This window comes from Pelobates fuscus, chromosome 3 (assembly GCF_036172605.1).
Source record: "Pelobates fuscus isolate aPelFus1 chromosome 3, aPelFus1.pri, whole genome shotgun sequence".
Classification (NCBI taxonomy): Eukaryota; Metazoa; Chordata; class Amphibia; order Anura; family Pelobatidae; genus Pelobates; species Pelobates fuscus.
The window spans coordinates 229,450,482-229,465,776 of NC_086319.1; the positions used below are offsets into that span (position 1 = coordinate 229,450,482).

Genomic DNA, 15,295 nt, shown 5'->3' on the forward strand with positions numbered 1-15,295 from the left:
TGCATACTATATATGTATCATATGGTTTAGATTGAATACTGCTCTGCCATTCCTAGTCTGCTGATTCTTTTTTTTTTTTTTTAGCTATAGTGTAGCTGTCTATGGCATTTTCATATACATTTCTCCAAAACTGAGGATGCAAACATCTGTTTTTGTTATGCTTGTGCAGCTGCAGAATGTATGAATAGTTGGTTATATTGGCTATGTAAAAAGAAAAAAAGTTTGGTTTAAGTAGGAGAGATATTTTATAAATATGTTATTATGCTATTATAATTTCCATTATTTTTTGTGACGTTTTGGTTATTTGAATTTTATTATATTTGTCACAGCACTGTATATGTAATGAACGTATGGGCTAGTCCCAAGTAAAATATAGTATTGTATGTTAGTTCCATTTGGAACAATGTCCTCTGTGGATTTTTAGGGATCCCAGCCACAGAGTTGTCGTACCTGTTGGCTGGCTGCATGATCCTTCTAACCCTGGGATAAATCAAGAGAGCTAGGCCTGAGAGCTGCAAGTGCCTTTGTAAAAGCAATAAAAACCACATTGCAGGCAGAGGTGGATACCAGCCTGTAAGAAGGGCTGTAGTGGAATAGGCAGAGGGGATGATACCTGCCTGGAAGAAGGACTGCAGTGGAATAGGCAGAGGGGACGATACCTGCTTGGAAGGAGAGCTGCAGCCTGGTTGGATGGAAAAGCTCCAGAAGGACCCCAGTCAAGCCACGGCGATTGGGGCAGAAGAACGGCAGTTTTCCTCGGCTCCAGATGGGAAGTGATCCTGAGTGGAGGTACCTAGCTGGGGTACAGGGAGTTCCACTACAATTGGTGGCAAGCAGTAGGATGGTTTCCTAGCCTTGGGGAAAATAGCGCATCTTTGGGGACACCCACCTACGGGAAGTGGGGATATGGAAGACATGTAACAGCGTGCAGTATCCCACTTTGATGCAAGACTCCAGCAGTGGCTACAGGCTATTTTGCATTGTAGTGATGACCATATCACAGACAGGAGAAAACCAGAAAGGAGGGTGGCGACCTGAGCCAATCTCTGGAAGGAGGACCTCAACGAAACCCTTCCGGAGCGAGTTCCTCCCGACCACCGATCAGCGCCGACGAGAACAACTAGAGCTGCGGGTGCTGTTCCTGGGAGAACAGCCATTAGAGGAATGGGTAAGAGAACTGGAGACACTTGTCATGACCGAAGTGTGGTTTTTGATTAATAATACCGGGCCTTGCGGTGGCATGCATCCCACCTCTACCCGATCTCACTCCTCAGCAGCAGCAGCAGGCATCACTAGGAGTGGAGACAATCAGTCTCACTCCCCAGAGGAAGATTGTGTTCCAGAGAGGGGAGACAGTCAGTCTCACTTCCCAGCAGCAGGAGTTATCCCCTAGAGATGAGAATTGCACCTTCTATGCCCAGCGACAACTTAGTCCACAAGGAGTGCAGTGCAGCAGTTTTCCGTCCCAGCATTACCATGCATTTACAAACTGGAGCTTTTGGCAGGAGGCTATTTTGACTTAACCTTTTGAGAAAGGTCACCAGACTAACACAGACCCAGACCGATTGGAGGTCTGGGGTCTGGTTAGTCTCCCCGGGAGGGGGAAGATATGTGTCGGTAGTCACCTTTACCTGGGGCTTCATAAGGACATTTTATGTAGGACCCTGGACTATTCCTATGTTTAAGTCACCCTGTGTGCATTGTGGGTACATGGTGTGTGTGTGTAATATGCTTGTTTGGGGTTAAAGGTTAGTGTGTCCTCCTGTCTTGCTAATGCTTGCAATCAACTAGGTGGACTTTGCTGTGGAGCCTGTACAGCACCACCTGGTGGTTGCAAGGATCTAGCAAACGCTGTATGCACCGCATGAACAGCAAGGATTGTTTATTTGCATATTCAGATAGATTTGCATATTGCTAATTCTGCAGGCAGGAGAGATATGTTCTGTTAATTAAAGGGACACTCCAGGCACCCAGACCACTTTTGCCCAATGGAATGGTCTGGGTGCCAACTCCCACTATCCTTAACCCTGCAACTGTAATTATTGCAGTTTTCATAAACTGCAATAATTACCTTGCAGGCTTAAATCCTCCCCTAGTGGCTGTCTACTAGACAGTCACTAGAGGGCACTTCCTGGTCCATAGAACAGGTTTTCTGTGCTATAGCGTCGCTGGACGTCCTCACGCTGTGTGAGGACCTCCAGCATTGCTAAAATACCCATAGGAAAGCATTGAAAAGCATGCACATTAGATCTCCCCAGCCGGGAGACAGGATCAGTCTCCCCTGCCGGCTGAAGTAATGAAGGGGAGGAGCAGCGGCGGAGGAAGAAGCAGCGACATGGGACATGTCGCTGCCTCTGGTAAGTGACTGAAGGGGTTTTCACCCCATCAGCAACCGGGGATGGGAGGTGGGAGGGAGAGGGGACCTGCAGTGCCAGGAAAACAGATTGTTTTCCTGGCACTGAAGAGTCACTTTAATGTCTTCCCCATCCCTTTATAAATATATTATTATGCTATTATAATTTCCTGTATATTTTGTGACATGTTTTTGTTATTTGAATTTTATTATGTTTGTCACAGTACTGTATATGTAATGAACGTACGGGCTAATTCCAAGTGAAAAAGTATTGTATGCTAGTTCCATTTGGAATAGTGTCCTGTGGAGATTTTTGGGAATCCCAGTTACAGAGTTTTCATACCTGTTGGCTGGCTGCATGTTCCCTCTAGCTCTGGGATATATTCAAAGAGCTAGGCTTGAGAGATGTTAGTGCCTTTGTAAAGGCAGTAGAAATCAAACTGTAGGTAGAGGTGGATACTGCCTGGAAGAAGGGCTGCCGCGTAATAGGCGGAGGGGACGATACCTGCCTGGTTAGGTGAAAAAGCTCCAGAAGGCCGCTCTTCTGCCCCAGTCAAGACACAGCGACTGGGGCAGAAGAGCGGCAGTTTTCCTCAGTTCCAGATAGGAAGCAATCCTGGGTGGAGGTACCCAGATGGGGTACAGGGAGCTCTGCTATACTTATCATGAATAAAGGTTAGCTATAAAGCTTTTCCACATTACACGGAATTGCAGAAAATGCAGGTTCTTCAAAACTGTGTACCTCTTTCTTTATTTGCATCATTAAATGGGATGTATATATAATGAATAACATAGGTGAGTAAATTGTAGCCTGGACACTACCTTCATGACAGTTATTTACATATAAGATAAGAATACATAAGAGCTAACAGCAAGCAAAGTGCTAAAAGTGGAGAAATCATCATAAAAAAATAATTTTCCTGCTGATTGCTCTGCTTTAAAAATACATCAATTACATAAATTCCAAATTTTAAGATATATGCATATATGTAAGTAACAATTTAAAATATCTTTGATTTACTGATTATTCAAGTGACTTATGAGAACATAATCAGCCTATGAATAATGGAAGACATCTGTTTATTTTATTGCTGCATTTTTAATTTTAAATATTTTTTATAAAACATGTTGACTATTGACTCAAAGGCACAGTCTAGCCAGGGGTAGGCAATCTTCCACGCTTCACATGTTGTAGACTACATCTCCCATGATGATTTGCCAGAATTATGGCTGTAATAACATTATGGGATATTTAGTACACAACATCTGGAGTGCCAAAGGTTGTCTAACCATTGTCTAGGCACATTCTACTGGTTATATTGGCAGGAGAACCCTGGAGCTGTACCATGGTAATTAGTCAAACTGTTTTCTGACATCTTTACACTTACCTACATCTGGCTTACTTATGTGATATCACTAATGCGGACGCACGTAATTACACATTAGTGATTGGAATTAATTCATTGGCTGAGAATAACTTGATGATACCCTCAGCCATAGAATTTTATAAAAATATAGCCAAAAAATGTTATATATTCATTGTTGAAGGGAAATTTGTGTTTAAGATATATAAAACAAAATGGATTCTGCACCAGAGGACCTGGGAGTTGTCAAACTATTAGAAAATAGTTTGTCTACTTACCATGGAACAGCACCAGGTGACTTAAGGCACCATGACCACTACATAGGGCTGTAGTGGTTCTTGTGCCTATATTCCCCCTTTAAACTCACTGTGCATATAATGTGCTTAAACTTGTAAAATGAAATAAAGCACCATAAGGTTGAATAACAACATACACATATTTATTAAAAGTTAAGTACAAAGAGTTGTTCTGGTTTTAATTATTTCAATATACATTTATGATTTTTTATTCCCAAGTAATAATTCAAATTTTTTTAATAGCATTGTTTTAATGTTTGATTTTAAAGACTAAAACGGACACAAAATTCCTGAGCAAACACAGTCTGCCCCAACAAAGATCAATTTCTTCCTAAATATAACTGTGACATAGATGTTCAGTAAATAGTAAAAAGGGCATTACAGTTTTATACATCAATTAGTTCACAATTTAGCAAATCTTCCTCACCTTCAGTGAGTTTGCCTGAGTGTTCTGCACTTCCTCCAGGAAGGATCTTGGCAATATATGCTCCAATTTCTCCATAACTTTCTGGGATTTCTTTTCCACCAACAACTCTTATGCCAAATCCATTTCCTATTGAGCAAAATGAAAAAACAAAACACTGAATACTCAGCAAAATCTTATTCTCTGCATTTGATTTTAACTAAAATAGCAAAAATTAAGATAATTATTTGTTAAATTAAAATTTATTGTGGTGTTACAATGAGTGATATATAAAAACAGAATATAAGTTGACTTTAGAGATACGTAAATGTGGATAAAAATATATTTGAAAATTATCATACCAACTGAACCACTTCACTACCAAGCAACTTTTGTTTTTAAAAAATGGTAGCATAACATTTAATTGAATCGTTGTGTGCAAAACTAGCACAGAAATAGCTGATAAAGCACCATTCTTGCAAATTTCAATTATGTTTAATTCATTTATTCATCCTTTATATAAATATTGGGAGAATTAAAAGCTTTAAGCAGCATCTTAAAATTAATCAGTATAAGGAAACCTAGTATATTCAATTATTATTCGGTAGTTTCATTATTATTTATTATTCGGTATATTCATTCGGTAGTTTTCTCCCGAACCGCCAGAGCATCAGTGAGTAAAGCTCTCCGTTCGGTAGATGAAATAGACGAAATCCATACGAATACAAATAGCTTTATAAGATAATTCCCTAATAAAGCATTTGAATCCCCAAACATCAGCCAAAGTCAAGAAGAAGGGTACAACAGAACTGGCTTTTAATGACCACACACAGGCTTTTATGCAAGTCCCCATGCAAGGGGACATCCCACAGGGAGGGACACAGTATAACCAATCAGTTACAGGAAAACAGTAAAACACACCCAGCACAAACATACAATTCCCTCCCCTAGTCCTGGAGATAATCAAGTCTGATAAAGTAATAACTTGATTATCTCCAGGCAGAAAAATCACAATTTCCCCCAATATTCAGAACACCCCTTTATACATGGGATATCCCCACAAATAATATGTCCCCTGATATCCCCGATCTGGGTGGCCAACATATTCAAATTTCACCCAGATTGGTTCAGGGGTTCTCAAAAAGTGTGGAAGTCCTTTGTGACCGGCTAACCGCGAGCTGGCTGCCCAAAATAGTTCCAGGAGTTTGGGTGGTTTTGCCAGTCTATCCAGTGGTAAAAAACGAATAATTCCACAAATGGATTCCCCTGGCTCTTAGCAGCGATTGTTCCCCTCATTCGAATGCACAAAAGTACCGAATAGTGCTCTTCTAGCTATTCGGGAAATAGAGATCCAGCGTTCGCTTGTTGAGACCGGTGTTCGGGAAGTCGAGTGTCCGATTTTAGTTCCAGACACTCGACGACCAAGTCCCGCTGCCTTTGTTCACCTGAAAAAAGATGGCCGCCGTTTTCTCAGCCACGTGGCGTTCGGTAGTACGAACGCTGGCCGCACAGATAGAGGGTTCAATTGAAGCATTCTTTGAAATTTAATGAGCCAGGGGGTGGTCTCTGTTCGATAGTTATATGTACCGAATGAATTTGGAAGAAATATTATACATAGAGAGGGATTTCTTCACAATCAGCATTATATAGTAAATGTTAATATAATGTAAAAAATACATACAGTAGGTGTGACAAAAAAAGGATAATGCAATCTCTAATGCAATAGCTGATGAAATGCTATGGGTCAAACTAGGTATATGAGATATACCATTCACCAGGGCCACCACCAGAAATTTTGGGGCCCCTAACTCAGCACAGGGTCCGGGCCCCCTGGGGCCTGCCTCCAAATACCGCCCACAGGGTCCGCCTCCAAATACCGCCCACAGGAATATACACACAGACACAAACACACACTCTGATACAAAAGGACACAGATACATACTAACAGACACACATACTGAAAAAGACATACACGCATACAGGCATACATACTGACACACACATACTGAGACATACACACATACTGAGACATATACACATATACAGACACACAGGCATACATAGTGACAGACAGACACATACTAACATAAATACAGACACACATGCATGAGGACATAAAGACACATACATACATACACACTGACATACATAAATACACACATACATTCATACATACAACCATACTGACAGACATACAGACCCTGACATCCATACACACATACATTAATAATGGCATACAGACATACACAGACATACATTCATAATGGCATACAGACATACACAGACATACATTCATAATGGCATACAGACATACATACATACATACATTCAGACTGACATACATGCATTTATACAGACATACTGACAGATATACATGCATACAGACATCCATACACACATACACACAGACAAATGTCCATAATGATATGCAGACATACATTCATACTGACATACAGACATACATATATACATATATAATGATATACAGATATACATACATAGACATACATACAGACATACATACATGCATACAGATATACATACATAGACATACATACATAGACATACATACATGCATGCATACATACAGAGATACAGACAGACATGCAGACATATAGACAGACATACATACATACATACAGACATACATGCATGCATACATACAGACAGACATACAGACATACATACAGACAGACATGCATGCATACAGACATACATACAGACAGACATACAGACAGACAGACATAGACATACATGCATGCACACAGACATACAGATAGACATACATACATACAGACATACATACACAGACATACAGACATACATGCATACATAGAAATACAGACACACACACACAAAGCTCATTTTCCAGCCACCCTCCTACCTTTTCTTTGCAGGAGGGTGGCTGGGGCTGATGGGAGTAGTCGGCTTGCTCTCCTCCACTGCCACGCGCCCATCCTCCCGCGCGGAGTGAGCTGGGAGGAAGTGACCACTTCCTCCCAGCAGCACTTGCTGCAGCTGCTTTTTTTTTTTTTTTTTAAAGGGGTCCGGTCGCACTATAACACGGCCACAGCGCTGACCGGGCCCCTGAAGAAGGGTGGCCCATCGGGTGGCCCTGAGTGCATGGGCCACCCGATGGGCCCCAGCAGCGTGTGGGCCCCGGTGCAAGTGCACCGGCGGCAGTTCCGCTGCTACATGAGGGGCCATTCACTCCTTCCCCTCACTCATTGTAGGACTGATATGCTCTTTCAAGTTCCTTTTCTGTTTGGAAAAGAGAAGTGAGCTGTCATTTTCAGATATTACTTGGGTGGAATGAGTTACTGCTAGATACCTTTGTTACTTTATAGGGACATTATAGTCACCAGAACAACTACAGCTTATTGAATTTGTTCTGGTGAGTAGAATCCTTACCGCCAGGCTTTTTGCTGTAAACACTTTCTTTTCAGAGAAAATACAGTGTTTACATTACAGAATAGTGATAACTTCACTGGCCACTCAGCTGGCTGTTAGAGATCCTTCCTGGGAGACACATAATTGAGATCAGACCACTGGACATACAGGAACAGAGGGGGTTGAGGGCCCTGCTCAATGAGCTTACATGCTAGAGTTGATTATCATTCCTTGAGTACACATGCAGGTAAGTTAGACTTATTTGGATAAAATTGTGTTTTGTAAAGCACACTTGATTTTGAAAGCAAAGGCTTTATATTGTTATAATTTCTTAAATTTAGTAAAACACATAAAAAACAATATGATCTACACATTCAGTCAGTTCATTATGTAATGCCTTTAAGAATAATGCCTTTGATAATAATAATACTTGTAAAATGTTTTCCACTGTGTTTTTTTTTTCTGTAGGAAGCATTACATAAAAAAGCACATTTTAAATATTAATATTTCCACAATCACCAGGTGCTTTCCTCCTATATGAAAATGTCAGATATAATTTGTACATGAACCATTTTGCTTAATCCAAAGGTCAGCACTTTATTAGTAGAAAAGCGCTTACTGTTCCAACATGTTTCAATTACTGCCATGAATAACACAGTATTAATGATGTTAATTATAACAACATATCCAAGCATACTGCAGAATTAGTTTGTAGATATTTAGAACAGCATAAATAAATACATTAGACAAATACAATAGTCCAGCTATATTAGCAAGGTTACAGATTGCCAGTTTTGGTTCACAATCTGGAACAATCAATCATCTAAGGTCATATTTAAATTAAAGAACAAAAACAACATATACAACACTTGCCAAATTTCAGACCAAAACAAGGAGGATGAAAATCCCAAAATCTACACCTATACTTGCTGAAGTTTTCCAACCTGAATCTGTGCTCCGAAACTAACTGCACAGGACAAGACTACCAAAGATCACAGGAAAACTGCCACCAAACAATATTCTAGTAGCAGGTAATGAAGCTCTATCTTCAAGCACAACCAGAGACCAACAAACACATATATGCCACATATTACTGTAGTCACCATCACTGGGAGCATATGTCTGGCACTTCATGTAGGTCTCTAGATGGCTCTTTTGTTTAAGTCACCCTGTGTTCAATAAAGATGCAGGGTATGCATTGTAATGTTATTTAGGGAATGTCTTTTGTAATCTCCTTTCTGGCTGTGGGGCCTGTGCAGTACCACCTGCTGGTTGTAAATGAGTCTGCAACACTTATGTGCTGTGCCCCCTTTTGGTTGCAACAGCAAGACTAATTAATTAGCATTTTGTGGCTTATGCATGTAACATACATATTCCCCGCTAGTCTATGTCGTTCTAAACCCTTGTATTGTGTGTTCTAGCGATGTGCATGGGTAAAAAAATTGGTTTGGTTTGGTTTGGAACTTCGGGAAAATAAAAAAAAATGTGTCTGCTTCGGCATTTCGGACCAAGGACATTAATTTTGGTTTGGACATTTGTAAACAACCAAATGTACGAATTGCACGTCTAGTAAGTGGTTGTGGTGGCAGTGCTGGGCAACCCTAACTCCTAACCCTAACCACTTACACATCTGTAGGGCTCCCAGTGCCAGGATTGCCACCCCAACCACTTACACATCTATAGGGCTAACCACAAACCCTAACCCCTAACCACTTACACATCTATAGGGCTCCCAGTGCCCGGACTGCCACCACAACCACTTACACATCTGTAGGGCTTACCCCTAACCCTAACCCCTAACCCTAACCACTTACACATCTATAGGGCTCCCAGGGCCCGGACTGCCACCACAACCACTTACACATCTATAGGGTTCCCAGTGCCAGGAATGAGCTTTTTGGTCAAGTTTCCTGTCATCATGTAATTTTCCCTCCCTCTCTCTTGTTTTGCCACTTTTCAGAAATCTGAAGAACTTCGGCACTTCGTCAATTCGGAACTTTGGCCATTCAGAACTTGGCAATTAGGTTCGGTTTGGCACTTCCGAAGTACTGAACTTTGTCACTTCGTAACTTTGGAAATTCGCCACATCGGACATTCCTAACCATTTGAATGGCTGAATTGCATGAAATACGTCCGAATATACATTCGTAACGGAACAAATTGCATATCTAGTGTGTTCATTCCATTGACAACTGTGTGTCCTGTGTGGTTTGTTTGGGGATTTCAGTAACAGTGTTTTTGGAACAATGCCCACCATGACGACTAAGAGTGGAAGCCAAGATGAAGTCAACATATAAGGAAGTTAGTAAGGTGAATCAACTTCACAGAGGTGGAAAGATCAAGCATATATCTTGGTTACTGAGTAAATACAATGGCATGTCCATACCAGAAGCTCTGTAAAAAGTCAAGCAAAGACTGATGGCACTAGCAACTAGACTTAGCAAATACAAGAGAGAAGCAAATAATAAATGCTCGGTTTAGCAAAAAAACATCAAAGGTGTATACACAGCTGCACTGTAACAACTTATACACCCAAGACCCAAAGCTGAAACTGAACAGTGCTGGAAGAATATCTGGGAGAAAGGAGCATCACATGATACTAAGGCACAGTTCCCACTAGAGTTATGAGCAAACCTTTGCATGCTTCCAGCACAGAAACCAGTCACCATCACCGTAGGGTATATCCAATAATAAGTAGCTTAATACTCAGATGCACTAAACATCAGCAGCTGGTAGACAAATAGAGACACATGGGAACCAGACAGACCAATCTGTGCATAGTCTGGATTAACAACAAGAAAGCCTACAACACAATGCCACACACATGGATACTGGAATGCTTGGTCTATAAAAGGTCAACAAAACAAAAGAACCTTCATCAAGAATGGAAAACAACGCTGGGTAAAATGTAGTGTATACCAAGTAATATACAATTTTATGCTGTTCTGCATAGGCCAGATGGAAGGAGGTTTGGACTTGATGAGTGTCAAGGCCACAGTCCTGGATTGAGCATTTACAAGTTAATCTCTAAATTGGCTCCCAAAGATGAATACCCGAGACAACAACAAATAGAGGATGCAGACCAAGAGTGTGTGTCCACACTGTCATTCTCTGAAGTTTTGACTGTGTGTAACATTCAGAATGACAGGCTGTATAATGGACTTTACCTGTTGCTTGGTGAATGGTGTCGGGAGCAAAGATTTGGCTTTATTTCTTATGGTAGCTCTATTTGGAATAGAAATGAACTAAATAAAAAAGATGTTTTTTATTTTAATCAATAGGGAACACGTTCTCTGTGAGCAGTTCAGAGATTTTGCTAGGATGTATTTAAACCAGGAGTGGAGGGGGCGACACACACAAAAGGGTGATAAAACATCAATCCATTGACTCCAAAAACAAGGACAGAAGGTGCCTGTAGTGTGTTAAAAAATGATAAGCTTAGAGTCATGTCTACAAATGCTCGCAGTTTAGGAAATAAGATCCATGAACTTGTGGCAATAATGGCAACTGATAGTGTAGATTTAGTCGCTGTTACTGTGACATGGTATAATGAGAAAAATGACTGGGACATAGCAATACCAGGGTACTCTTTATATAGAAAAGACAGGGAAGGCAAGAAAGGGGGAGGGGTGGTCCTGTATGTGAAGGATAGCATAAAATCTAGCCTAATAAAAGTTAGTGAGGCAAACATAGAGTCAGTTTGGGTTACGTTAGAATTTGGTTATCACACAGTAACTTGTGTAGGTGTAATTTACAGGCACCCTGGACAAATAGAAGAGTTAGATAATCTACTAGTTGAGGAAATAGCTAAAATGACAATGAAGGGGGAAGTTATCATCATGGGTGGCTTTAATCTTCCGGATGTGAACTGGAAAATCAAAACAGCTGCTTGTGCCAGGAGCACACATATTCTAAACTCCCTACTGGGATTGTCTCAAAAACAAGTCATTGAGGAGCCAACTCGTAAAGAGGTCATACTAGATATAGTGTTAACAAATATATATTAGCATCAGATATTACTGTAGGTGAAAGTTTAGGATCTAGTGATCATCAGTCAGTGTGGTTTAATATAAGAAAAGGGACTGAGTCACACCAAACAAAAACAAAAGTTTTAGATTTTCAAAAAAACAGACTTTTCTAAAATTAGAATATGTGTAAATGAGTCACTTTTAGACTCAAGCAGTTTAAATGGAGTCCAGAAGAAATTGGATTATTTAAAACGTGCACAACTTAAAGCAACAGAAAATTCCATTAGGCTCATCAGTAAGAGGAGACAAACGAAGAAACCTCTGTGGCCAAAATAGTAAAAAACAAAAAGTTAACCTTTAGTAATTATAAAAAATATGAGAGAGTGAGGAAGATAGACAGAGCTATAATATTGATTCATTTATGTTTCAGAGTTCCTGCAGGCAGCTGCTCAAGGCTTCTGCCCTTTCTCGCAGGAGTCTCATTCCAAACTTTGGTCCGCTTGGAGTTCCAGTGGAGAGTGGAGACGTTCAGCCGCCCAAGTTCATCGGGGCAGGAACCTTTTTGGCGCATTATTTATTTTGATCTTGTGAGTGCATTATTATATCGGCGCATTACTATTCAGTTTGCTGTATCACACTATGTATATTTTTCTGTTCCTGTTTTAGATCATGTACAGCCGTATCTCATTTTCCTTTGTGTCTATATATAGAGCTATAATATTAGGCAGAAAGAGGCAAAGTTATAAGAGCATTCAAAGCACACACAGAAGACAGAATAGCACTGTCAGTATAAAAAAAAGGGATAAGCATGTTTTAGATACATAAATGAGAAAAGGAAAGTAAAACAAAGATTTGTTGGATTAATGTTGAAGAGAATAAACATCTAGCTGACTGCTTCAATTAATATTTTTGTTCAGTATTTACAGATGAAAATGAAGGAAAGGGACCTCAGTTAGGAAAAAGGACAAATGAGTCATTTGTTACATGTGAGTTTACAGAGGAAGAGGTTCTATGTTAACTGTCAAAAGTAAAGACAAATAAGTCAATGGGGCATGATGGGATACACACCATTGTACAGAACACTGGTGAGACCTCACTTGGAGTATTGTACGCAGTACTGGAGACCATATCTTCAGAAGAATATTGAGAGTTCAGAGAAGAGCTACTAAACTGGTTCATGGATTGCAGGATAAAACTTACCAGGAAAGCTTAAAGGGTCTTAACATCTATAGCTTGGATAGAAGACTAGGTGGGGGGATATGATAGAAACATTTAAGTACATAAAGGGAATCAACACATTAACCCCTTAAGGACACATGACATGTGTGACATGTCATGAATCCCTTTTATTCCAGAAGTTTGGTCCTTAAGGGGTTAAAGGAGGAGTCTATATTTCATAGAAGAAAAATTACCCCAACAAGAGGACATAGTCTTAAATTAGATGGGTAAAGGTTTAAAACTAATTTCAGGAAAGGGGGCGGAGCTAGCAGGGCAATGGAGTGGTCACACTTCTCTGAGTTCTGGCTCTTACCTGCTCTAATGTGGCAGGTAAACTATGGGCCGCAAAAAAAAAAAAAAGCAAAAGCTTACAAAAGCTCCCATGGCAGGGATATAGGAGACATGCTGCAGAACTCACAGCAAGCCGTGTGGTCCAAAATGGCGCTGATCGACAACCTCTCCTCATACTCATCGGAAGAGTTTGCCTCAGACCTCTTGGAAGGAGCATCCTTTGGGCCCATGCCAGACTGCAGAATTGAGCCACAGAGAGCCGGGGACCCGGTCACTGCAGATCAACTTAAAAATATGCTGGCGGAGCTATGCAAAGAGCTGGCGGCAGACATGGCCTGCTATAAAGAGGCCATTGAAGGGGCCGCATCAAAAATCAAACAGCTGGAGGCCTGCTCAAGTACTCACGACACCAGACTCACCAAGGTGGAACAGAAGGTAGCAGACCTGGCACAACAGCAGATCACCACATCAGATAGACTGGATGCTTTAGAGGATTAGAGATGGCGTTACAACCTGAAAGTCCGGGGGATACCTGAGTCGGTTGAAATTGCTGACCTACCCCACTAAATAAGGTGCTTCTTTGGAGTCTTGCTCCCACCAATGTAGGTGAAATCCTTGAAGCTGGATGGTATGTTCCGGCTACCAAAGCCAGCTAGAGCACCAGCATTGGTGACGGCAGACCTGATACTTGGATTTCAAGCCCTCTCAGATAAAGCCTCACTCCTGACCACTCTGCAAGGGGAAACCCCCCTGCTGTTTGAGGGCTCCTCGCTAAAAGTATTCCCAGACCTCACTAAGAGCACCCTAACCTGGTGGAAATCATTGCAGCCTCTCCTGCAACACCTTCGTGCCAGAGAGATTCCCTATAGATGGGGGGACACCACCAGCTCTAATGTTTACACACAACGGGACTTCCCACAGAGCACAGGGATATCAGGAGCTGGAATACTGCAGGCTTTACCGCCAACTGGAACAGGCCTGTCCCAGCTGAACCCGGCAACCATTCGGGAATTTACTCCGAGAGAAAATCAGAGAGCCTGTCACCTGAGGAAGTAGAGGCTGACCCACTTAAGGGGACTCTGAATTCTACCATTATCATACAACATGTCTACCACAGTTAGAGTTTGCTTAGTTTTTTGTTCTTTTTTATTTTTATTTCCTCGTTTGTTTGTTTTTTGCTAACTTTACTTTCCTTGCAAAGTTTATAAGCATAATAGGCTGTTACTCCACGTAGTCTCATATGCAAGCACAATGAGCTTACAACTACCCACCACCCCCCCTCCCCTCTTTCCCTACCCACCACCCCCCCTCCCCTCCTTTGACGGTTAAAAGATTGGCCCCTCTACACTACTCACATAGTCTATGGGCAAGGGGAAACCCCTCTGTGGTTATCACCTAAACTGGAGACTCACACTCTTATTACATCCACACAGGGCTCACTGGCTATTTTATTTTACTACATCTTTCATAACACATTAAATAATAAATAAAATGTGCAATGTTACTGGATGCCTACAAAAGTCTCAAAATGTTGATAATTAAGCTAGCAACGGCTAGCTTAATAAGGCCAGGACTAATGAAAGTACCGTATATACTCGAGTATAAGTCGAGTTTTTCAGCACATTTTTTGTGCTGAAAAACCCCAACTCGGCTTATACTCGAGTCAATAGTCTGTATTATGGCAATTTGCATTGCCATAATACAGACAGGGGGCTGTGGGGGCTGGCAGAGAGTTTACTTACCTGTCCTGCAGCTCCTGTCAGCTCTCTCCTCCTCTGTGCCGTCCGTTCAGCACCTCGGTCAGCTCCCAGTGTAAGTCTCGCGAGAGCCGCGGCTCTCGCGAGACATACAGTGTGAGCTGACAGAGGAGCTGAACGGACGGCGCGGAGGAGGAGGGAGCTGACAGGAGCTGCAGGACAGGTAAGTGAACTCTCTGCCAGCCCCCCTCTCCCCCCACTGAACTACCAATGCTGGACCACCAGGGAAGGAGAGCCCCCCTCCCTGCCATATAT

At 41.5% G+C, this 15,295-nt stretch overlaps 1 protein-coding gene across 5 annotated transcripts in view; it reads right to left on the bottom strand.

Moving 5' to 3' along the window:
- PCLO (piccolo presynaptic cytomatrix protein) overlaps positions 1–15,295 on the bottom strand; it is a 378,876-nt gene that overhangs the window by 73,697 nt on the left and 289,884 nt on the right. For all 5 annotated transcript variants that reach the window (XM_063448187.1, XM_063448188.1, XM_063448185.1 and 2 more), the window contains one exon: positions 4,441–4,566. In XM_063448187.1, the coding sequence (XP_063304257.1) occupies positions 4,441–4,566 (126 nt within the window). The remainder of the gene's footprint in view (positions 1–4,440; positions 4,567–15,295) is intronic.